Here is a 25,511-nt window from a genome sequence, read left to right on the forward strand (position 1 = left end):
CAGATCTGGTTTGCCCCAACGATGAATCAGTTGAGTGAAGACCTCCGGGTGAAGTTCCCACTCCCCCGGATGAAAAGTCTGGCGACTTAGAAAATCCGCCTCCCAGTTCTCCACGCCTGGGATGTAGATCGCTGACAGATGGCAAGAGTGAGACTCTGCCCAGCGAATTATCTTTGAGACTTCCAACATTGCTAGGGAACTCCTGGTTCCCCCTTGATGGTTGATGTAAGCCACAGTCGTGATGTTGTCCGACTGAAATCTGATGAACCTCAGAGTTGCTAACTGAGGCCAAGCCAGAAGAGCATTGAGTATTGCTCTCAACTCCAGAATATTTATTGGGAGGAGTTTCTCCTCCTGAGTCCATAATCCCTGAGCCTTCAGGGAGTTCCAGACTGCGCCCCAACCTAGAAGGCTGGCATCTGTTGTTACAATCGTCCAATCTGGCCTGCAAAAGGTCATACCCTTGGACAGATGGACCCGAGAAAGCCACCAGAGAAGAGAATCTCTGGTCTCTTGGTCCAGATTTAGCAGAGGGGACAAATCTGAATAATCCCCATTCCACTGACTTAGCATGCATAATTGCAGCGGTCTGAGATGCAGGCACGCAAATGGCACTATGTCCATTGCCGCTACCATTAAGCCGATTACTTCCATGCACTGAGCCACTGACGGGCGTGGAACGGAATGAAAGACACGGCAAGCATTTAGAAGCTTTGATAACCTGGACTCCGTCAGGTAAATTTTCATCTCTACAGAATCTATCAGAGTCCCTAGAAAGGAGACCCTTGTGAGTGGTGATAGAGAACTCTTTTCCACGTTCACTTTCCACCCATGCAACCTCAGAAATGCCAGAACTATCTCTGTATGAGACTTGGCCATTTGAAAGCTTGACGCCTGTATCAGGATGTTGTCTAGATACGGAGCCACCGCTATGCCTTGCGGTCTTAGAACCGCCAGAAGTGAGCCCAGAACCTTTGTAAAGATTCTCGGGGCCGTAGCCAACCCGAAGGGAAGAGCTACAAACTGATAATGCCTGTCTAGAAAGGCAAATCTTAGGTACCGATAATGATCTTTGTGAATCGGTATATGAAGGTAGGCATCCTTTAAGTCTACCGTGGTCATGTATTGACCCTCTTGGATCATGGGTAGGATGGTTCGAATAGTTTCCATTTTGAATAATGGAACTCTTAGGAATTTGTTTAAGATTTTTAGGTCCAAGATTGGTCTGAAGGTTCCCTCTTTCTTGGGAACCACAAACAGATTTGAGTAAAACCCTTGCCCTTGTTCCGTCCGCGGAACTGGGTGGATCACCCCCAATACTAAAAGGTCTTGCACACAGCGTAGAAATGCCTCTTTCTTTATTTGGTTTGCTGATAACCTTGAAAGATGAAATCTCCCTTGTGGAGGAGATGCTTTGAAGTCCAGAAGATATCCCTGAGATATGATCTCCAACGCCCAGGGATCCTGGACATCTCTTGCCCAAGCCTGGGCGAAGAGAGATAGTCTGCCCCCCACTAGATCCGTTTCCGGATAGGGGGCCCTCTCTTCATGCTGTCTTAGGGGCAGAAGAAGGCTTTCTGGCCTGCTTGCCCTTGTTCCAGGACTGGTTAGTTTTCCAGCCCTGTCTGTAACGAGCAACAGGTCCTTCCTGTTTTGGAGCGGAGGAAGTTGATGCTGCTCCTGCCTTGAAATTACGAAAGGCACGAAAATTAGACTGTTTGGCCTTTGACTTGGCCCTGTCCTGAGGAAGAGTATGACCCTTACCCCCAGTAATGTCAGCAATAATTTCTTTCAAGCCGGGCCCGAATAAGGTCTGCCCTTTGAAAGGAATATTAAGCAATTTAGATTTAGAAGTCATGTCAGCTGACCAGGATTTAAGCCATAGCGCTCTGCGCGCCTGGATGGCGAATCCGGAGTTCTTAGCCGTTAGTTTGGTTAAATGTACAACGGCATCAGAAACAAATGCATTAGCTAGCTTAAGTGCTTTAAGCTTGGCCATAATCTCATCCAATGGAGCTGTCCGAAAAAGCACAACTATCCTCCACCAGGATAGTGGTACGCTTAGCTAAAGTAGAAACTGCTCCCTCCACCTTAGAGACCGTCTGACATAAGTCTCGTGTGGTGGCGTCTATCGGGAACATTTTTCTAAATATCGGAGGTGGGGAAAAGGGCACACCGGTTCTATCCCACTCCTTGCTAATAATTTCCGTAAGCCTTTTAGGTATAGGAAAAACGTCAGTACACACCGGTACCGCAAAGTATCTATCCAACCTACATACTTTCTCTGGAATTGCAACCGTGTTACAATCATTCAGAGCCGCTAATACCTCCCCTAGCAATACGCAGAGGTTCTCAAGCTTAAATTTAAAATTAGAAATCTCTGAATCCGGTCTCCCTGGATCAGATCCGTCACCCACAGAATGAAGCTCTCCGTCCTCATGTTCTGCAAATTGTGACGCAGTATCAGACATGGCTCTCACATCATCAGCGCGCTCTGTCCTTAACCCAGAGCTATCGCGCTTGCCTCTTAATTCAGACAATTTAGATAATACCTCTGTCATAACAGCAGCCATGTCTTGCAAAGTGATTTGTATGGGCCTCTCTGATGCACTTGGTGCCACAATATCACGCGCCCCCTGAGCGGGAGGCGAAGGTACTGACACGTGAGGAGAGTTAGTCGGCATAACTTCCCCCTCGTTGTCTGGTGATAATTTCTTTACAGATATAGATTGACTTTTATTCAAAGTGATATCAATACATTTAGTACACATATTTCTGTGGGGCTCCACATTGGCCTTCAAACATAGTGAACAAACAGATTCATCTGTGTCAGACATGTTTAAACAGACTCGCAATGAGACTAGCAAGCTTGGAAAAACCTTTCAAATAAATTTACAAGCAATATAAAAAACGCTACTGCGCCTTTAAGAAGCACAAAAAAAAATGTCACAGTTGAAATAACAATGAACCAAATCAGTTATAGCAACCAAATTTTCACAGTAAATGTATTAAGTTAGAAAAGTATTGCACCCACTAGCAAATGGATGATTAACCCCTTAATACCCAAAAACGGATAATCAACTTAACAATTAACGTTTTTATCACAGTCAAACACACTGTCACAGGTCTGCTGTGACTGATTACCTCCCTCAAAATGACTTTTGAAGACCCCTGAGCTCTCTAGAGACGTCCTGGATCAAGGAGGAAGAAGCAGGAAGACTGAAACTGAATTTTTACTGCGCAAAAAAGCGCTAAAATAGGCTCCTCCCACTCCTATTACAACAGTGGGAAACCTCAGTTAATCGTTTCTATATAGAAATACACAACAGCCATGTGGAAAATTTCATGCCCCAAAAGATTTATCACCAAAGTACCTCACAAAAAACGAATAACATGCCAGTAAACGTTTTAAACATACACTTTAAAAGTTAGATAGTGTTATTAATAAGCCTGCTACCAGTCGCTTCTACTGCAGTTAAGGCTTATACAATACTTCGGTATTAACAGTATTTTCTTAGTCAAATTCCATTCCTTAGAAAATTACTTATTGTACATACATTCATCAGCCTGATACCAGTCGCTTCTGCATTTAAGGCTGTACTTACATTACATCGGTATCAGCAGTATTTTCTTAGTCAATTCCATTCCTTAGAAAAATAATTTACTGCACATACCTCGTTTGCAGGATTCCCCACATGCTATTCCCTTTCTGAAAGTTACCCCACTCCTCAGAATGTGCGAGAACAGCCAGTGGATCTTAGTTACTTTTGCTAAGATCATAGAAAACGCAGGCAGATTCTTCTTCTAAATACTGCCTGAGAACAAACAGCACACTCCGGTGCCATTTAAAATAACAAACTTTTGATTGAAGAAATAAACTAAGTATAAAAACACCACAGACCTCTCACAACGACCTATCTAGTTGAGTTGCAAGAGAATGACTGGATATGACATGTGAGGGGAGGAGCTATATAGCAGCTCTGCTTGGGTGATCCTCTTGCAATTTCCTGTTGGGAAGGAGATATAATCCCATAAGTAATGGATGACCCGTGGACTGAATACACTTAACAAGAGAAAAGGACTTTACCATAAAGACACATACATATGCATATCTAAATAGGTATGTGTATAAATGATATATATATATATATATATGTGTGCGTGCGTGTGTGTGTTTATATGTGAGTACATGTATTTACAGACATATTTACACATATAAACACATAAATACACACACACACATATATATATGTACATTAGAGCCCTTTGCTCACAAGTAGATTAAAACATGTTAAAGCATATTTATGCAATGCTCATTTTTTAAAAAATATATATTCTTATATATATATATATATATATATACATACACTATATATATATATATATATATCAGCAATACCGATAAACCATCAGATATATCTAGAAATATGTATATATTAGTAAATAAAACATATTCTGCTATATGAACATCATTGGAATTTGAAATATTGATATTTTCATGTTGGGTTAGTGCACTCGAGAAAATACGATCGGGTTTGCACGGGAGTAGGGTTTTCTTTTTTTTCTTGCTCCATTGACTTTGGCGGTGGGGGGATATGTTAACGTGGTTGTGATATTCTAACTTTGGCTTTTTGAGTGTGTGGTGATGATAGAGCTGATGTAAACACATTTTACTTTCAAAGTGTAATACAAGCGCTACCCAACACTCTCCACTCGTAATCTAGTCCTTAGTGTTGAGCGATTTTTTACCCCCTATACTGAACCAGATTTTAGCGTGCACCCATGTCATTTAAACAAAAAAAAAACTATCAATTTATTTTTGTTACCAAACATAAATCTTTTTTTCAGATCATGCATTTTAGTAAGTATCTTATTTGCCAAAATGTTCAAAAATGGCAAATGTATACCAACAAAAATGCAAAAAATGTTTACTTGTGAGTTGTTGTTTTCTAAATTTTGAAATAAAACATTTTATGGACCTACAACTTGCATGTTTCAAAGACATTTCTTATTCTATAGTTTTGCACGTCCTATTATGTACCGTGGGGATGAGCGAATGGCTATCCCACCTTCTTATTTTGTTTTATATGCATATGTTGCTATAGTGACAATTTTGGTATGTAACCCCCTTTATTTAAAAGTGAGTCCTCTTTAAAATATATCACCTACAAGTTCCCATATGACTGTCATTTCAACAGCAATATCTTTCTTCCTAGAAGGTTTTGAGACCCTTCAAATCCCCTCAAACACAGAAACACAAAACTAATTTCAGGCATGTTCAGTTACTGCTTAAAAAAAAGTATTTGAAGTATTTAAAACAAACCAAAGAGAACATATTTAAACTAAAAAATGCGGGAAATTATTTATCACAACTACTATGCTTCATCTTTGATTTCAGATTTGTGATGGTTCATATAAGTTCTTTTTTTATGCATTCAGTTACAGTTCTGAAAATAAATAAATAAAAAATCAGAACTTGTTATGCACATGCTATAAGCATCTATATATCAATATATTTGTCCACCAATGTAGCTAACATTGTGGCAATGATGTTGGCCTTATATAAGCAATATATCAATTTGTGATGATCTAACATTGGTTTATTAAGAATTGCTGCAATGCTCAAAAGGTTATTCTGGATCACAACTACAATTTTTTAGTACTAGAAGTAGGCTATAAATATGTTGAAATATTTATCAAAGCCTGTAACTGCATCAATAAATTATGTAAAAGAAGCACTGGAACATTTCTAAGTTATAACCAATATTTGCAGTGTAAGGAAATGATTAATGGGCACCTTTTAACGATACAATGAAATCTAGGTCATTGTAACTGGGATCTGTGAGAATATGCTGATCACTTATTCTTAAAAGAAGGTCTGCAGTTTAAACGGCTTTATCTAGTCAAAGGATCATGTCATTCAGAAAATCTATACATAGCCCATAAGGTCTTTATTACATATTTAAAACTGGTAACAATGATGTGACATCATTAGTGATGTCGCGAACCTAAAATTTTGCGTTCGCGAACGGCGGACGCGAACTTCCACAACTGTTCGTGAACGAGCGAACCGCCATAGACTTCAATAGGCAGGCGAATTTTAAAATCCACAGGGACTCTTTCTGGCCACAATAGTGATGGAAAAGTTGTTTCAAGGGTACTAGCACCTGGACTGTGGCATGCCGGAGGGGGATCCATGGCAAAACTCCCATGGAAAATTACATAGTTGATGCAGAGTCTGGTTTTAATCAATAAAGGGCATAAATCACCTAACATTCCTAAAATGTTTGGAATAACGTGCTTTAAAACATCAGGTATGTACACTACTTTTACACCAGATATGAGTTGCACTGGGGTGACACTGTGCCCTGGCAGGCAGGCACTGAAATGCACACTTGTGAAGGAAACTGACTGCTATTATTTAACACAGTCAAAAAAGTTTTTTTTTTTTTTTAAATCTACACTACTGTTACACCAGATATGAGTTGCACTGGGGTGACACTGTGCCCTGGCAGGCAGGCACTTAAACGCACACGTGTGAAGGAAACTGACTGCTATTATTTAACACAGTCAAAAAAGTGTTTTTTTTTTAAATCTACACTACTGTTACACCAGATATGAGTGGTGGCACTGGGCAAGTGGGCACAGTATACGCTGTGAGCCTGACACACACGCTGGCAGGCAGGCAGGCAATTAGATTACACAGGGAAAAAAAAGCATCAGATGAGCCCTTCAGGACTGTAGTGGACACTGAATACACTAGCCTAGCTATAGATTTCCCTACTAAATCAGCAGCAGCTACACTGTCCCTCCTCTCACTAACAATGCAGCTTCCGAATGAATCTAAAATGGATGCTGTCCAGGAGGTAGGAGGGTCTGGGAGGGAGGGTCTGCTGCTGATTGGCTGGAATGTGCCTGCTGACTGTGAGGTACAGGGTCAAAGTATTACTCAATGATGACGAATAGGGGGCGGATCAAACATTGCATATGTTTGCCCGCCGCGCCGAACACGAACACGAACATGCTATGTTCGCCGGGAACTATTCGCTGGCAAACAATTCGCGACATCACTAGACATCATCCTATATTAGAAAATACCAGGTATGTTTGTCCAATGCAGTCATGCGCAGTAGAGACTGCAGCTCAAAACAAACATACCTGGCCATAAGGTAGGATCAGTGAGCAGGGAGGGGGTGCAGGAGTGCGGGGTGGGGGGGCGTGAGCGGGGTTGGGTTTGACTGCAGCGCTACAGAAGAAAACAAGAGTTGAGAGTGGCAGGGAAGCGGAAGGAGGGAGAGGGGATCCAAGTGGATGGGGATTTTGGCTTATGTACGCAGCTTTAGGACTAGTTATATTATGCTAAAGCTCAAATTGCTCTAATATTTATAATATATTGTTCTTTTTTGCTACACTGAAAATGTATTATATTTTTATATTTGTATAAACTGTACTTATATGTGATTTTGTTTCACAGTCATACATAGTAGGGTCAAAAAAGTGCTGGTATCTCTCTCCCCATCTGTGGTGTTAAAAATAGGACACATACTCAAACTAGGTTGCCATTAATACACATATGGTCAGTGATTCCAAAACAGTCCCACATGCATATACCTAGAAATAAAATGTAAAAAAGTATGTACACACATGTAAATATGCCCACATATGCAAACACCCAAATTTAAATATGTATGGGTACACCCACCCACATACTAATTGTCACACAGCATGTAATATGAGATAAAAAATAATGTATTTGTTTGTTTTTTAAAGAAATTATAATTCTGCTGTGGAGCCATTACTATGTATTTGGTCATGCTTTGTGAATCAGCTTTTTGGGCTATGTAGAAAGTCTATATAAATGGTGCTCTGTGAAAGGAATGATAAAGGGTTATGTTGGATTTGTAAAGATGCTTAATGTAACAAAAATAGAGAAAAGCAAATGCTGTTTAATAAAGAAAAAAAATGTGTTTAATGGATTTAGTGAGCTGCTTGCTAAGAGGGTGCGTTACCAAAAGCACAACTTGAGTAAAAGTTAAGTGACCCCATACGGCATACATTCCGCATTACAATAAAACACAAACTACAAGAATGGGTGTAAAGGCCGTAGCCCGCATTTATTAAAATATTAATAATTTAACATTTAAATTCAATAGAATTCAATAACTTAAAACTTTAATAACAACAAAGTAACCTAAGGTGCTTGCCCCCCAGAGATGTACCTTCCACCGGCATACCGCCAGGTACATTCCCCCACACAACTCTCCCGCCTCTTTAGGGAGGTACCACTTTACTTCATTTTCCCTTCCACAACAAGCACCCCCGCCAAACCTTTTTTACCACAATCCACAGGGAGGGAGGGAGGGAACTTCACCTTGCGATTGCAGGGATACAAGATGGAGCACCTTCCACAACCCTTTCTTAAATAAACAATCCCCCCCAGCTCCACCCCCATCCAGACTGCTCCATTGCCTGGATAGGGGTCACCTACCCCTCCGTTGATTCCTCCTACGGGGTTTCATTGACCCCATACGGCATACATTCCGCATTACAATAAAACACAAACTACAAGAATGGGTGTAAAGGCCGTAGCCCGCATTTATTAAAATATTAATAATTTAACATTTAAATTCAATAGAATTCAATAACTTAAAACTTAAATAACAACAAAGTAACCTAAGGTGCTTGCCCCCCAGAGATGTACCTTCCACCGGCATACCGCCAGGTACATTCCCCCACACAACTCTCCCGCCTCTTTAGGGAGGTACCACTTTACTTCATTTTCCCTTCCACAACAAGCACCCCCGCCACAGCTCGTCAACAACGAGCACACCCCACCCGGGCTAAAGCCTGCAACACCCCCTCCCTAAGGTTAAAATTGAAGAGATGGAGCCCCACCTCGTTCAAATGAACTCCGTCCTTCAAGAAAAAACAACGCCCTGTCTCACCTTCAAACTCAACATGGCGGATACAAAATCCACCCAGCTTGCTAACAAAACTACTAATGGTTCTATTAATTTTCTTCCTAGAGACCTCCAGCTTCCTATGGTCCCACGCTGCCCTCCATACTGAGCGAGGCTCAATATCTGACCAAATCAGTAGAATATCTGGGAACAACAATTTCAACCTACCCAAATCCCTTTTGATATGGTCTACCAAATCCTTCTGAGACTGATAACCTAGATCGTTGCCTCCCGCGTGTATCAACAAAATATCTGGAGGACAAAACAACCTGGCATAGTCTATAACTTTTCTAAGCAGTTGGTCCCACTTCAGCCCCCTTACCCCGAACCATCTCAACCTCACTGTCTCCTCTGGAAAATTCAACTGCACCCCCAGGTCCTTCACAGCCGCCGTCTTGCGAGCCCAGTAAATGTAGGAATGCCCTACAATCCAACAAATGGCCGGACCTGCAAAATAAAACAAAACAAACTAACACCTCAAATCAGGCCTCACATACAGCCGAAAACATCCAGACTTCCAACCACCAATTCTCTTTATAACATTCTCACCAAGCCCCAAGCTGGCGGCCTCCGTGGCAGCCCCAATACGGAACGAATGTGTTCCAAACTCCCCAGCCGAATAACCCAACTTCTTCAGTCCTTTTCGCATCACCGCCAAAAACTGGAAGCGGGATAACACAGACCCATCACCATGCACAAACAGCGGACGACAACCAGCCGGTCTCTTTTCCAAAAACCTTGCCATCAACCGGACCGGGCAGCAAGCCCTTCCCGTTTTTTCCATTTTCACCCATCTCCCCACTCCCTCTTGATCCGTTTTTGATCGCCTCAACCACACCCATAATGTCTCCCCTTCCAACAAAATATCACAAGCCTGCAGGCCTCCCATATCCCGTCTATTGGCCCCTACCAATTCAGACACACGGAAAGCCCCAAAAAAAGCCAACGCGAAAACTGCCTGGAACAACCTCATCTCAAATTCGGAGGAACACACGGCCCCCAGGACCCCTATCAACCTCTCCAGCATCGCAAAAACCACTGGCCTCCGTTTATCCCTGCCTGCCCCTCCTTTACAAATTCCCCTTACCGCTAACCTCACCACAAACTTCTTCGTTAGATCCTCCCAATCCATTAGTTTAAACAGAAAACCCAACGCCGCTATCCTCTTCTTAACCATTGATCTCGACAGGCCCTCATGTCTCCACACCTCAATCCACTCTAACAAACCTCTGAACCACCCATGTTCCGAATTAACAACCTCCTTACTCTTCAATACTTGCAGCCACTGCCTCCACACCTTCACATACGCCTCCCACGTACCTCGAGCTAAGGCTCCCCTTGCCACTTCCATCAATCCCAGAATTTCACCTCCAACAGATCCGCTGGGCAGCTGACCCCCTCCTCCTCTGCCTCTGGTGCCTCCGACCGAAAGCGATCCCACTGGAACCGAGAAAGAGCGTCAGCAATTACATTTGTACAACCTGGCACATGAACAGCATGAAAATACACATTCAGCCGCATGCATTCCAATACAAACAGCCTTAACAACCGGACCACTGGCAATGAACTCGAGGACAGCCTATTAATTGAAAACACTACACCCATGTTATCCGTGTGGAAAACAACTCTCCTGTCCTTCAAGATCTCAGGCCATACTCTCACTGCCACTACAATGGGAAAAAGCTCCAAAAACACCAAATTCCTAGTCAGCCCCATCTCCCTCCATTCAGGCGGCCATTCCCCTACACACCACCGCCCTTTTAGGTATGCTCCGAAACCGATTGCCCCCGCCGCGTCCGTAAACAAATGCAGATCCCTGTTTGACACTGCCTCCTCCTGCACCAAAGCCTTCCCATTGAAGTTATCCAAAAAGGTTAACCACACTTGCAAATCCTCCTGCAACTCCCTTCCAACCTTAATCAATTGCCTCGGCTCCGTCACACCCGCTGTCACCAATGACAGCCTTCTGCAGAAAACTCTCCCTGCTGGTATAATCCGGCAAGCAAAATTTAGCTTACCCACCAACGATTGCAACTCCCTCAGCTGAAGCTTCCGCTTCCCCATCGCCCTTGAAATGACACCCCTGAGGTCCACCAACTTATCCTGAGGTAAACGGCACTCCATAGCCACCGAATCAATCTCAATCCCCAGAAAACTCAAGGATGTTTTGGGGCCTTCCGTTTTTTCATGAGCCACCGGTATCCCAAAGTCCTCTGCCACCTTGAAGAAACAATCCATCAGCAGCTGACAATGCCCATTATCCACCTTTCCCACAAAGAGAAAGTCGTCCAGATAATGAACCACAGATGACAAGCCCGAAACACACCGCACCACCCACTCCACAAAGGTGCTAAACTTTTCAAAATATGCGCATGAGATGGAACACCCCATTGGCAAGCACAGGTCCACATAAAAGCCCCCCCCGAAAAAACACCCCAACAAATGATGACACACCGGGTGAACTGGCAACAGCCGAAAGGCAGCCTCCACATCCACTTTACCCAACAGCGCCCCCTCTCCCGCTTCTCTCACCAAATCCACTGCCCTATCAAATGAGGCGTACCGAACCGCTGCCACTTTCGGGTCAATCCCATCATTCACCGAAGAGCCCTTCGGGTATGACAGGTGGTGTATCATGCGGAACTGGCCCGCCACTTTTTTGGGCACCACCCCCAATGGTGACACCCTCAAGTTCCCCATGGGCGGGCCCACAAACGGGCCCGCCATCCTCCCCAGCGCAACTTCTTTGTCCAGCTTCCCCTGCACCACCTCTGGGAACTCCTTAGCAGACCTCAAATTATCCACGACCGTTGTTTTCCCCCCCTCCACAAACGGGATCCGGAAACCCGAACTAAACCCCGTAAGGAGCAATTCCGCGTCCCCAGCCTTACCCCTGACCTTAGCGAACTGCTCTAACCAAGGCACCATCCTTCTTACCTTCACCGGAGTCTTGGCTCTTAGGAGTAGTCTCCCCCCCTTTTCCGGCTCCAATACCTTTTTTGAAACATCTGGTCCATGGATGACTGCCTTCGCATCCTGAACACGCATGCTTGTACTTGCAACCACTACCGAACTTACACTGCCCTTCATTGTATTGGAAACACAAGCCCTTTCTAATGGCCACCGCTGCTCCCCCGCTTGTACTCCCTCCGACTGTTCCACCGGCCTGATTTCCGATTCCCCCTGCACCCCGAAAGGAACCTCGTAACGGCGTCATCAGCTCCAACCAGATCCCCATGTCTCTGTCGTCCCATCGCATCTCGGGACGCACCGCCATCCTCTGTCTAAACTGTTCATCGTATCGCCACCAGGCCGTCCTCCATACGTCCTACATGCCCCAGAAATTTCATCATAGTAACAGAATAACGCAGAGCATTGCTCCGGTGTCTTTTCCCCCACCACTGCCGCCAGTATACTAAACGCCCTCGACCAGTTAGATAATGTCTTTGGAAGTTTTCGGTACCTTTTCTTCCTTTCGTCTTCTTCCTTCTTCTCCTTGTCGCCCTTCGCGTCCTCCTTGATGTCCAAGATCTCCTCCAGCGGCAGTAAAGAAAATATTTCTAAGAATTCCCTTTTCCATATTTTCTCCTTCACCTCCTGCGTCAAATGGATCCCTAGTGGGCCAATCGAGCATAAACAAGGCCTCCTCAACGCACTTTCCGCCACCTTCACCGTACCTGCAGTGCTAGTACCACTAGCCTGGACCCCTGCTGGACCTACACCACCTTGACCCAATCCCGCTATTGGGACTCCTGTCCCCGACCCTACACCCCATGCCGCCGCAACTTCACTTTGCGGCCCCCTTGTCTGCCTCTCGAAGCTCGCCAGCAACTCCCTCAATCCAGACACCAATGAAGACTGAGCCACATTTGCACCATGCATACTCCCAGCCACTCCCACATGGTTAGTAGCGCCCTCACCTGCTACCGTGGGTGCCGTTGCTGCTCCCACCTCCGGGACTGGAGCTTCCGCCGCCCTGACCGCCGGCCTCCCTCTGTACTCCCTCTCTCTCTCCCCGTGTCCACTCCTCCGTGGCGACCCGGACCTTGATCTCCTTCTCCTGCTGCCCCTTTCAACTGTCCTCTCCAATCTTCCCCAGGTGGGAGATCGTCTCCTTGCCTGATATCCTTCCCTCCTACATGGCGAACGGGACCGCTCCCGCCGCCGTCCGGCTCCCGACCTCCGAGGACTGTGGCGCGCCTGGGAGTCCCTGCCCGGCGGCCGTATCTGTGGAGAGGAGACAGTGAGAACCCTATCCTGCCCCCTCCCCACCCTATCAGTCTCCCCCCTTTCCCCTGCCACTATGCTCCCTGCCCTGCTGCTACCTCTCTCCCCCCTCCCCCCTTGACCCGCCCCCCATGCCTGAAGCAGGTGCTCCAGATCAGCTAGGTCCCCTACCTGCCGTGTTACTGCCGGGCCCGCCGACGTCCCCTCCCCAGGATCCTCCGCATCCAGGTCACTATAAGCGTAATCGATCCATAGCTCATCCCCATCCAGGGCGCGCCCTTCTGCTTCAGCAGAGATATCTGCCCCACCACCCCTTTGCCCTTCAGTCTCAGACCCTCTTCCTGCAAAAGATAAACAAGCCATGTCAGATTCCCTTAACACACCCCTTCCCCTACCTACTCCCCTACCTCTGCTGCTTACTTTTTTTTCCCTTCCTCTTACTCCTCTCCCCCTCCCCTTTCTTCTAGCAACAGTTTTTCCCTTATCCTTTACAGCCCCAGAGCCGCTGTCCTGACTATTCCCCTTACTAATTCCCCTTTGGCTGCTAACCCTTTCAACTATTTGCCTCCCTCCCTCCCTCAGCCCCTTTTCAACTTGCCCCTCCATATTTGGCCTCAACTCCTCAACTGTCCCTTTTGCCCCCTCACTTCTCCTTATTATCCCCTTCTCTCCCCTCCTCTCCACAACCAGGTCCCGTGTAACCTCATCCAGGGCCTGGGTTGGGCCTACCCCTGCCGCTTCCCCTTCCAGCCTCCTTGTCGCTCTTCCCCGGCCTGTGCCGTCATTCCCGCCAAGCTGATCAAGGCCCGGCCCACCATCCACTTCCTTACCTGCCGCCATTCCGGTCCTGCTGGGCGCTCCGCACGCAACATCCGGGACCGCTACACGTGTCACCACCTGCTCCCGGACCACCGCTCCTCTCTGACCTGGCTCCCTCTGGCGCGCAGACAAGCCACCTAGCTGCGCTTGCCCACCGCCGCTGCCTCTGCTCCCGCTGCCGCCTCCATCCGGTGATAACCGCTCCGGTGGCCGTGACCGCCTCTGCGGCCTGCCGTTACCGTTCCTGTCAGCCTCCACTCTCCCACTGGTAAGCTTGGCGGCGGCTAAATAATCCCTTAGCCACGCCGTGCCCCGCTCCGCTGCAACGCTCTGCAAATCCGACATCAGGTCCTCCATTTTCCAGTATCTCTGCAATCGCAAGCTCCGCAGCTCCAACTTCACCTTGCGATTGCAGGGATACAAGATGGAGCACCTTCCACAACCCTTTCTTAAATAAACAATCCCCCCCAGCTCCACCCCCATCCAGACTGCTCCATTGCCTGGATAGGGGTCACCTACCCCTCCGTTGATTCCTCCTACGGGGTTTCATTTATGGAGTGTGAGGCAGTATAAGTAGAAGTGTGAGTTGTTAGCACAAATTAGTAGTGCTAGAAGGAGGGCAAGGAAATATAATGAAAGGGATTAATGAAATAGGGAACGCAGGATGGATGGAAAGGCAGGATGGTGTTTTTTTTTTTTAAATTGTTTCAGAGCTATATATGAACTTTGGAATGTGGCACTCACTGTGGTGTGGTTAATAACCAACTGCTATTTATTTGTGCTTTTCTTAACTCCCCATTTAACTCTCTACTTGTTCTGTTAACCCAAATAAAAATATAAAAGGGTCAGTTTTGCAAATATAATGTTAATGACATTTTCTAGAACTTAGGTGCTCTAATAATGATTTGGGTGCTAGAAAAAGGAGAGTAGAGGGTAAGAAAAGGGATGAGGAGAAACTGAGGAGCTCCTCAAAAACCAGGTGCAGTGTGAGATTGGAGTTTTGTTAAGCAAATAATGAATTGTGTCATCTACAGACAATCATAATTACTTTCATTATTATATATTTTCTCCATAATATCTTCATGTTCTACATTTTTCTATTTTTTTAAATCACTATATGGTTGCAGCATTTTGAATTGAAGAAAATTATAGCATGCTCATTAAATGAGAATAAACCATATTTAAGATACAGAGTAGAGAGGAACTGGCAATTGATTTGCACTTTATTTTTTTAAAAAACAAACAAACAAAAAATATTGCACTGCAAATAAGAGTGACTATTGGTATTGTTATTATATTATGTACAGAAATATATAGAAAATAGATTGATTTAGTAACAGGTGCACCCCACTTTTTAAATGTAACCTCTGTTTTATTTATCTATCTAATACTGCACCATTTATATTATGTACCATCATTTTATGCATCAGCTGTCTCCCCTGATTTCATTTTCATATTTGTCTCAGGTATATTATTTTGTATAAGTATTCCCTTTATAGGCTCTTCTGTATTTATTTCAGCATGCAGTTAAAATGACCCTGCATTGCTTATCATCCTATACATGTTTTTTCACTAACTATGCCTTGTAAAGTAATCCATTTTAACTTAAATAATAATGTTAAATCTTAAACTTTTTTTTTTTTAAATCATCAATAATTGTGTTAAGCCTTAGCAGAAACTATAAAGTGTGGAAATTACATGCATAAATGTAATATTTGAAACAGCGCTTATAGCCAAGAAACACGTTGCAGTTTTGTTATATTACAGAGGGTAACTTTGTTGTTTATTTTTAATAAAAGTTTTTATAAGAGGCACAAATCATTCCTGTGTATCCTGCATCAGTAGCTGCTGTGGGCGATTACCCCTACCTGGAGCATGTGTATACTGAACCGGTAGCCGATGTGGGTGATTTCTCCTACCTGGAGCCTGTGTATCCTCAACCGGCAGCTGCTGTGGGTGATTACCCCTACCAGGAGCCTGTGTATCATGAACCGACAGCTGCTGTGGGTATTACCCCTAATTGGAGCCTGTGTATCCTGAACCGGCAGCTGCTGTGAGTGATTACCCCTACTTGGTGCCTGTGTATCCTCAACCGGCAGCTGCTGTGGGTGATTACCCCTACCTAAGGGCTGTGTATCCTGAACCGGTAGCTGCTGTGGGTGATTACCCCTACCTAAGGGCTGTGTATCCTGAACCAGTAGCTGCTGTGTGTGATTACCCCTACCAGGAGCCTGTGTATCCTGAACCGGCAGCTGCTGTGGGTGATTACCCCTTCATGGAGCCTGTGTATCCTGAACTGGTAGCCGCTGTGGGTGATTACCCCTGCCTGGAGCCTGTGTATCCTGAACCAGCAGCTGCTGTGGGTTAATACCCCTACCTGGAGCCTGTGTATCCTGAACCAGCAGCTGCTGTGGGTGATTACTCCTTCCTGGAGCCTTTGTATCCTGAACCGGTAGCTCCTGTGGGTGATTACCCATACTTGGAGTTAGTCAGCTGGGACACTGAAAGGTCCAACACTGTGTGAATCAGCACAATCGAGTGCTGCCGGCTTTGTGAGTTTATAACCTTATGCCAGGAAAACCCACGCTCTTCACACCAGTACAAATAAGTCCTCCACACTTTATGGTCGATACGACGAGTAACTGGCTTACGAGCTTAAACCAGAGTGTCGATTACACTCTCAGAAAAACCTCTCTTGGCTAAAACTAAGCGTTTAATCTCCAGGCAGTCAGCCTTAGAGAATCTAGATTTTGATGAACAAAAGGACCCTGTATCAGCAGATCTCTGTGACAAGGTAACCTCCACTGAGGAGATGAGGACATTCCCACCAGATCCGCAAACCACGTCCTTCGCGGCCACAATGGAGCAATCAGAATCACTGATGCTCGCTGCTGCTTGATGCGAGCCACCACACGAGCGAGAAGCGGTAATGGAGGAAAAAAATATAAGAGCCTGAACCTCCATGGTACTGATAGGGCATCTATCAATTCCGCCTGAGGATCCCTCAACCTGTACCTGGGCAGCTTGGTATTGAGGCGGGATGCCATGAGATCTATCTCTGGCGCCCCCCACTCACTGCATATCTCTGCAAACACCTCGGGTGGAGAGAATATTCCCCTGGGTGAAAGCACTGCCTGAGGAAGTCCACGTCCCAGTTGTTCACACCCGGAATGTGAATCGCTGAAAATTGTTTATGCACTGAAATTGTTTGGAGCTGCATTTTACAGTATTGCACTAGGAAGCGCCTTCTGTTTGTTTCTGAGTGGAAGTGGAGTCTTTTAACCTAAAGAAGAGCAACCTTGGTGGAACATATGAACTGTTCATAAGAATTATTTGGACATTAGTTCTTAATTTGCAACTCTTACCTTTGTGAATTAGAATAGTATTATAGGTTTTATTGTTGTTCAGTGCACCCCTTAACACCTAGGGTGTGTTTTTTTAGACTGCTTTCAATATTTAGTAGTTCTAAAAAAAGTGTGTGAGAGAGTGAGACAAATGCTTGTACTAACAAAAGCAATGTCCATCTCACTAATGAGCCGCATTTGTAACTATATTCATACACAATACACCTTTTGCCAACATTTCTATGTGCACATCTTTTACTTTTTTCTTCAGTCTTTTTAATTTTCATGTGTTCTGTAAATGTAAAACTTGTATATAAAATTCTTGTTAATTAATGTGCAAACCATTAATGCCTTTATATATTAAATAGCAAGAATTCCAACATAGAACCATAGGAGATCTTATTAATTTCATCTTAAAAGCACAGTTTCACAGCCTGGGTTTACATGAATGATGCTATTATATATTCAACACATAAAAAGGAATGTACGATAAAAATTGTAAAAAAAAAGTGTCACATAAAACATTTTTTTTGCTTTATGACAGCTTAGTCAAAAATACATAATGCTCCATTCTATTCAATCCATTGTTCAATAAAGTAACAATAATACCATACTTTATTAAAAACTTAAATAACACTAGCAAACATTCTTAATACTAGTTCTATTTACTAACCCTGCATATATGGGAATATATAGGAATTTTAATGGTACACAAGAATTTACTCTTCTTTTTTTTTGTGTATTCTCTGTTTATCACAGCTATTAATTCTTTTTTACTCTCTATATACCTTTCTCCCTCAGTCTAAAGATTAATTTATTTGGCTGCTATTGTTAATTAAAACAGCAAGTGTTCGCCCATACTTACTTTTTGAAAATTAAACATTGAGATGAAAAAAAATCATACAAGAAGGCTTCTTCAGAAACAAAGCCCCAATAAGGTCACATTAATTTACATTTAGGTTAATTAAAGTTGCATGATAATTACTTTATTTGGAGGAAGCTTTGACCCATTTATTAAATAGTAAATGCCATATGAGACACCTGAAACTGTTTAAAGTAAATACATTAACACAATGCTCAGCCATAGCATATCTAAGCCATGTAAAACCATTATTCTTAATATAAGCTTGAAAATTGTGAAATCATAAATTAGCTCAACTTCAGTGTTGATTTTTACATGAAAATTACATTAGAAAGTACAGTTACACTCACAATAACACTATCTAATAAAATTATTTAAACAAAATTGCAATAAAAAGTTAAAAGGTCTCAAAGATATTAGGTCTCAGGTGTTAGAAAAAAGGCATGCAAAGGGCTTAGAGATACATAAATACACATGTTCAAAAATTGTATTTGTATGTATATGTATGTATATGTATATATCTGTATATATGTGTGTACTTACGTATGTATTTATATGTGTATATAAGTATTTACAGACATATATACACATATAAACAAATAAAGACATATGTATAGATATTTAGACATATATATATATATATATATATATATAACTGCATTGGAGTCCTTTGCAGTGAAGTAGCTGAAAACATGAAAAATCATATTTATGCAATATTTATTTTTAATAAACTGTGTTTTTACTTTATTTATTTCCCATTAAAATGTTCTTCCTATAAGGGAATATGTTCTAAGCAGGGGTCAAGTCCTACAACAAAAGGTGTGGGAACTCACTAAGACTTCCACCCCCTCACAATTAATATTGTTTTATACACATACACACACACACACACACACACACACTGTATTTACAGTATATTTATATAATCTATACACTCTGGTTAATGAAAGCAAATTGAAACCAATGAAGGGCTCAATGGTTACCTTTTGGCCTTAGGATGGAAACCCATGTTACATTTTTCCATGGCAGGGGTGACATTTTTATTAGTAAATTAGGATTCAACTGATACTGAATAATGGGAAGCCAGACACATGACGGGCCATTTGTACATAGAGGATGTTGAATAATCCAAAACACTAAGAGCCGTAGTAAAATTTTAGGAGATGTTATTACCTGACTCTCAGGATGTTTAAGGCTCTGTAATGTAAACATCTTAATACGGTTTGTGTGTGCACTCACTCTGTAGTAAAAAAAATTGATAATGTGATTTAAAGTAAAATGATGATTACAAGGCCTTTAAATGACATTGAAAGCAAAACAGGTCACCTTTTACTTTGGGATGAAACTGGTAAGGTTGAATCTGCAGCAAATACATTATCTTGCACAGGTCAGCATTCTGCAGAGAACCTGGTCTGCTGACTATAAATTGATAGACATTTAGAAACCAACTTAGATAAACAGACTGCACATACAATAGGTGCATAAAGGGACTATTTCCTTTGTGTGTACTCATGTATTTCCCTTGCATACCTCATCCCAGCTATCTCTGGAAGAGATAAAAGGAATTCCAATCAGAGTGAAAGCAGGAAACTGGAAGGACATAACTCTTCCCTGCTTGATGAGCACATATTTTGTCTTTGGTAAAACACTGACATTTTTTAAAACAACTAACTAAACTAGACACACATGAACACTTGTTGTTTAATGTCAATATCCAGGGTATACATACTCACTCACATACTCTTTAACTCACATGGTACATAGCCAGCTTAGCTTCAGTTCCTCACACCATCCTTCCTTTCCAGGGGGGGGGGCTGAGACATCCATGTCTGACAGCAACTACAGACTCCTCCTCTGTCACAGAGTCTCAACCACTTAAAGGGACAGTATAAACTCATTTTCATATAACTGCATGTAATAGAAACTACTATAAAGAATAAGATGCACAGATACTGATATAAAAATCCAGTATAAAATGGTTTAAAAACGTACTTAGAAGCTCTCAGTTTAGCTCTGTTGAAAAGGCAGTTGGAAATCCCACTGCAAGTGGGAAAAAAGACACTCCCCCCTCCCCCTTCTTTTGCATATGAAAAGACCCTTTACACAAACAGGAGCAAGCTGGAGAAGGTAGCTGACGGTATTCAAATAAAACTTCGGGGCTTGGTTAGGAGTCTGAAAATCAGAGCAATGTTATTTAAAAATAAGATGAAATATATACACTTGTTTTTTAACCCTCCGCACGGGAGGGCTGAAAACAGAGAAGCGCAAACAAGTATTTAAGGGTGTCCAGAAAAAATACTATGTACGTTAAAATCTATTTGCACTAATTTGCATAAAACATCACACACATATATATATAAAAATCCCCATACAATAACAAGTCAATAAAATACTACGTCCATTTCAGTTCTTATATGTTTGTAGATGGTGTCCGTGAATCCAGAAAGGTGCTGCCGCTCCTCCAAACGGTTGATAATCTGTATCCCATGAGAAGTGGTCTAAATGTAAGGAGAGAACAGAAGAGCGCAGACACGATTCAAGTGTAGATTTCCAACTTGAATTATAGCCACACGCTATATATATACTCACAAGATACACAAGTAGCTACTTTGTTATTTTGACCCTGGGAAGCCGCCGTAGGAGTTCCGGTATCACGTGGTACACGTATATCAGGCATGGTAGGAAACCTTACACGGAAGTGCTGAGGGTCGCCGCATGTATCCCCGTATGAAAGGGTTAGTATATTTTGCAAAAACAGACTTTTATTGCTAATCCTCATGAATCATTGACTACGAAGGGGAATAATTCTGTTATATGTGCCTATACAAATCGTGTATCTTGTGAGTATATATATATAGCGTGTGGCTATAATTAAAGTTGGAAATCTACACTTGAATCGTGTCTGCGCTCTTCTGTTCTCTCCTTATATTTAAAAATAAGCAAAATTATAATTTTTTTTTTAAAAAAAAACAACTTTATGGGCTTTATAAATAGATCATCTACAAAACATTTATTTATTAAAGAAAAAATGAGTGTATAATGGCCCTTTAAGGTGCAATAGTCAGAGCAAGCCACACAGAAATGTAAGCACCATGTGCTACACATAGTGTGGGGTGATAACACAGCAGGACCACTGACAGGCTTGCATTTAGTGCATTGTAGGAAGTGACTGCCCATCTAACCAGATTGTGTTCCAGCTCCTCCCACCAGCAGCAGCAGTGTTTACTGAAGCATTTCTGTTTTCTGTCCAGGGGGAACTAAGTTCCTCCTGCAAAAATAGTGCAGGGACTCCGTTCCCATGCTTTCTCACTGGACTTGACCCCTGGTTCTAAGTATTTATAAATATATATATATCTGCACACACAATTTAGGTGGGTCATTGACCAGGGTGCAAAGTCAGTATATCAATAGATCTTCCTTCAAGCAGGGACTGCACTCACTGGGTTTGGATAAAATAATACTTATTTATTATGTGGTAACCAAGTAATAAATATTATTTTATCCAAACCCAGTGAGTGCAGTCCCTGCTTGAAGATCTATATATATATAAATATAATATATTCGAGTTAGCGCACTTCAGAAAACCCGATCACGCTGCATTGAAGTCTATGGGGGAATACGTTAACGGGGTTGCAATATTGTAAATTCAGCTTTTTGCATGCGTCCGGTTAGTGTGCGAGCAAAAACATTTTACTTTCAACTTGTAATACACGTGTTACCTGTCACGTACAAAAAGACAAAGTTGAGCGAAGTTAACATGAGAGTGGGAGCACAAACTACAGCTTGAAATGTAGTCCATAGAGAGTAAACAAAGTCAGAAGGTGTTGCAATACTTCATGCTTGGGAAAAAGTGTATGGAAACCCCCCCCCCCCCATAATTCTCCACTTACAATAAAAATTTATTTATATAGTACTGGTAAACTATTTTTTTAAACACCCATTTGAAGGGACATTAAACTCTTGAGCTTTCTGTTATGTGTATGAAACAATACTCTTTAAACATGTTAAAAATATTTGTTTGCATAAAAGAGGGTTAAAGGACAGGAATTTCACAGCTAGGAACATCCCTGACTGATAAAGAATACTACTACATCTCTATTGGTTGACAGTGACACACCCCACATGCCTAAGACTTTTTTTTACAGCATTAACTATATTAAATAGTATGGTACTACAGTTTTAGCATTTGGATGAAACAAAGAAAAGAATATGACTTTAATTTTCCTTTAATGATTGAAAACCAGATACCATTTGCGTTTACAGAACGAAAAATGCTTAATCAGCTTGTATATCACATAAAATACAACAATTCAATAGAATCATAAATCTATACACTGCAGTGTCATAAATAATGTTCATACCTGTCTCACAGCTGTGCCCAGTAAATCCTTGAGGGCATGCACATGCATTGGGAGCTATACAGGTACCGCCATTTCTACAGCCATCCTTGCAAAATGCTAAGAGGAAATAAAATACATTTGTAAGCACAGTCAATATTTGCAATGAAATCTTTCCTACATCTTTTAATATAAAAAGTGTATATGTTATTTAACGGCTTCTATACATGACAATCATATAGATATTTTACAGATAAACATACTGTTCTATTATATAAAACCATCATTAAGCAAACTTAGGGCTTGTTTCCATTGAGTTGCTAAAAATGGAGCCGTAAGCTAAATATTTTGTGCAAAGCGTGCAGTTGTTTTGTGTACGAGTAAGTTAACATTATGTTAACACTTTCATCCAACGTCAAATTACAGCGCGCCACTTGTAATATGGATTTGGGCGTAAAGAACTCCACGATCTTGTGAACGTGTTTACGCTCCTCACACTAACGATAGCATTCCATTTGTAATATGGCCCCTAATATATTAATCCCTAAGGGTTTAAATAAAGATTTCAAATTATACCACTTCTTTTAGAATATATTTTTGTTTTTAACACAAACTAGTCAGCAATCCTTAATGGAATAGTTGCTAGGGTAACTGGTTAAAATAAAAAATAATGTCATTTTATGATATGAAAATTGGGGTTATTCATAATGATTAAAAAAAAATAATAATACATGAAAAAAAGAAAAAATAAAGATACCAAAAAACAAGAATCAGATTATTTAAATGGTCCTATGGTAATAATCAGAACTGAAGCATTGTAATTCTCAAGTTTGAATCCCGATAAGGGTCGTATACAATGTTTATAAGTTTTGTTTTATCAAAAAGATTTTTTAAATATTGCTTCTTATAATCATTGCAAACATAAGATTGCAATTTTATGCTTGAAAGTTTCAATGGTTTAAAGTTGTGAAATAATTTCGAATTGTTTTTTTTTTAAGTACTGTTTACAGGTGGTCTGGTATATATTGGCTCCATCATTGGTGCAACTGTTCACTGTTTAGTAGTGCTTGTATACATGGAGCTGATTATTGTAAAGACTCACCTTACCTGCTACACATGTATGTCCTGTATCATATGCTTTTATGCTATAAAACAAGTTTTTATTGAAAAGTCGGTGGCAGACCAACTGATTACCAGACAGAGATATATCCTTTCATTCTGTTTTAACTGGGAGCTCAGATATAGCTATTTTCCATATGAGTATGGTCCGTTGGAAACCATTAGAGCTACAATCAGTTTAACAGAGCTTCACTATATATTTCTTTATTTACTTTGAGGTACCCTTTATTAAAAAGAACAGTTTTTACAAATTGGGACTATATCCTTTATCAACATTTAATTGAAATTTGGAGCGTGGTTTGTAATATCTCATTTATGTTATTAATGTTTCTTAGAAATTGTGTTTTACAGTTATTATCTACCTCTTGTAAATGTTCTTTAAGCAACTTACCTTTGCATACTGTGCCATTTCCTATATACCCAGGCTGACAAACACAGTTGTGTCCTCCTACTGTGTTAAAGCACAGTGCATTTTCATCACAGCTATGCTGGTTTGTTGCACATTCATTGTGTTCTAACAAAACAAACAAACAAAGTATTGTTTCAAATTATTATTTGGGAAAAATAATGCATAAGTAAAGGAATATGGCAGTGATGTTGACAGTCTAATATTACTTCTAGTTCAGATACAAAATTCAGTTTTCACAAACAAAAAAATATTGTCTCTTACATCCTGGTTTCTAAGTCAAACCATATTAATCCCAACACCAGAACCATAAGACACTCCCACTAATGTCACTTTCACAGAAATTGATTTTACTGGGGTACCCGCCTCCACTGTCAGAGTATATGAATATTATGATGAATACTACATATGTATACATATATATGTATATATATATGTATATTTTATACACTGTATATGTTAGATGAGACCTCAGGATTAATTAAACATGAGTTTGTTGAACACAGCTTCTAATCCACAGGGGGTCCCAACCCCCTAACAGATGGGAGCTGGGTGAATACACGTTTATCAGGATTGAAAATCAGCCTAGCTTTTGAAGCACGAACTCCTGCTGTGTAAAATACAGACATTTTCCAAAAGGAACTAACTCAATGACCATGCTCATTTGACTATATACAGAGTTTTATGACTCTAAGACATTTGGTCTACCCAATTTAAAACGATCACTTAAAAGGATAAAATCTAAAATAGTTGGATAAGCATAGTACTTACAGGAAACCCCTTTGATTATTTAGAATAAATGATCTGTGTTTTGGGTGGAGAATATGCTTGGGAGCCCTCTGGAATTTGTCACCTAAAGCTTTATAGATTCAAAGTAAGACATACGTACTGCAGACCCACAGCTGGGGGGAAGGTGACACAAATAGAATTAAATGCATTTTGCAAAGGGAACAATGCCAGTTTTCCATGTATGTTTAAAATGATTCATGATATATATATTGAAATTAAACACATCATTTTAACTAGATAATTGCTGCAGGGGATATTTGTGTAGGAAATAGATTCAGAATTGGTATAGATTGGATAACCATTTGTATGGTCCCATATTTGGAGTGCATATATATATAAAATACTTAATCTTATTTCATATGGACCATAGACACATGAATGCTTAGATCATTTCTAACGGTTGTTTCCATTTCTATTGCAGGCATCAATTCATGTGTGCAGAGATTGTCGAAGACATAGAGCATGCTATATCATATGAAAATATATTAGATATATAAATGCCATAAATTTCTAAATAATTAGTAATATTAAATTGCCTTAATATAAATTAATATAATACAATATAAATAATGTTAGACACATGTTTCATATCAAAATGACCAGAGAGGTAATGTGATCTTACCCAGCTGCGATTGGTATTGCGAACTT

General features: G+C 41.5%; 1 protein-coding gene across 1 annotated transcript in view; it reads right to left on the minus strand.

Moving 5' to 3' along the window:
• NELL2 (neural EGFL like 2) overlaps positions 1-25,511 on the minus strand; it is a 556,616-nt gene that overhangs the window by 82,687 nt on the left and 448,418 nt on the right. The window contains exons 14-15 of the mRNA XM_053719205.1: positions 24,060-24,182; positions 22,574-22,669 (exon numbers count right to left, since the gene is read on the minus strand). Of these exons, the coding sequence (XP_053575180.1) occupies positions 22,574-22,669; positions 24,060-24,182 (219 nt within the window). The remainder of the gene's footprint in view (positions 1-22,573; positions 22,670-24,059; positions 24,183-25,511) is intronic.

This window comes from Bombina bombina, chromosome 6, assembly GCF_027579735.1.
Source record: "Bombina bombina isolate aBomBom1 chromosome 6, aBomBom1.pri, whole genome shotgun sequence".
Taxonomy (NCBI): Eukaryota; Metazoa; Chordata; class Amphibia; order Anura; family Bombinatoridae; genus Bombina; species Bombina bombina.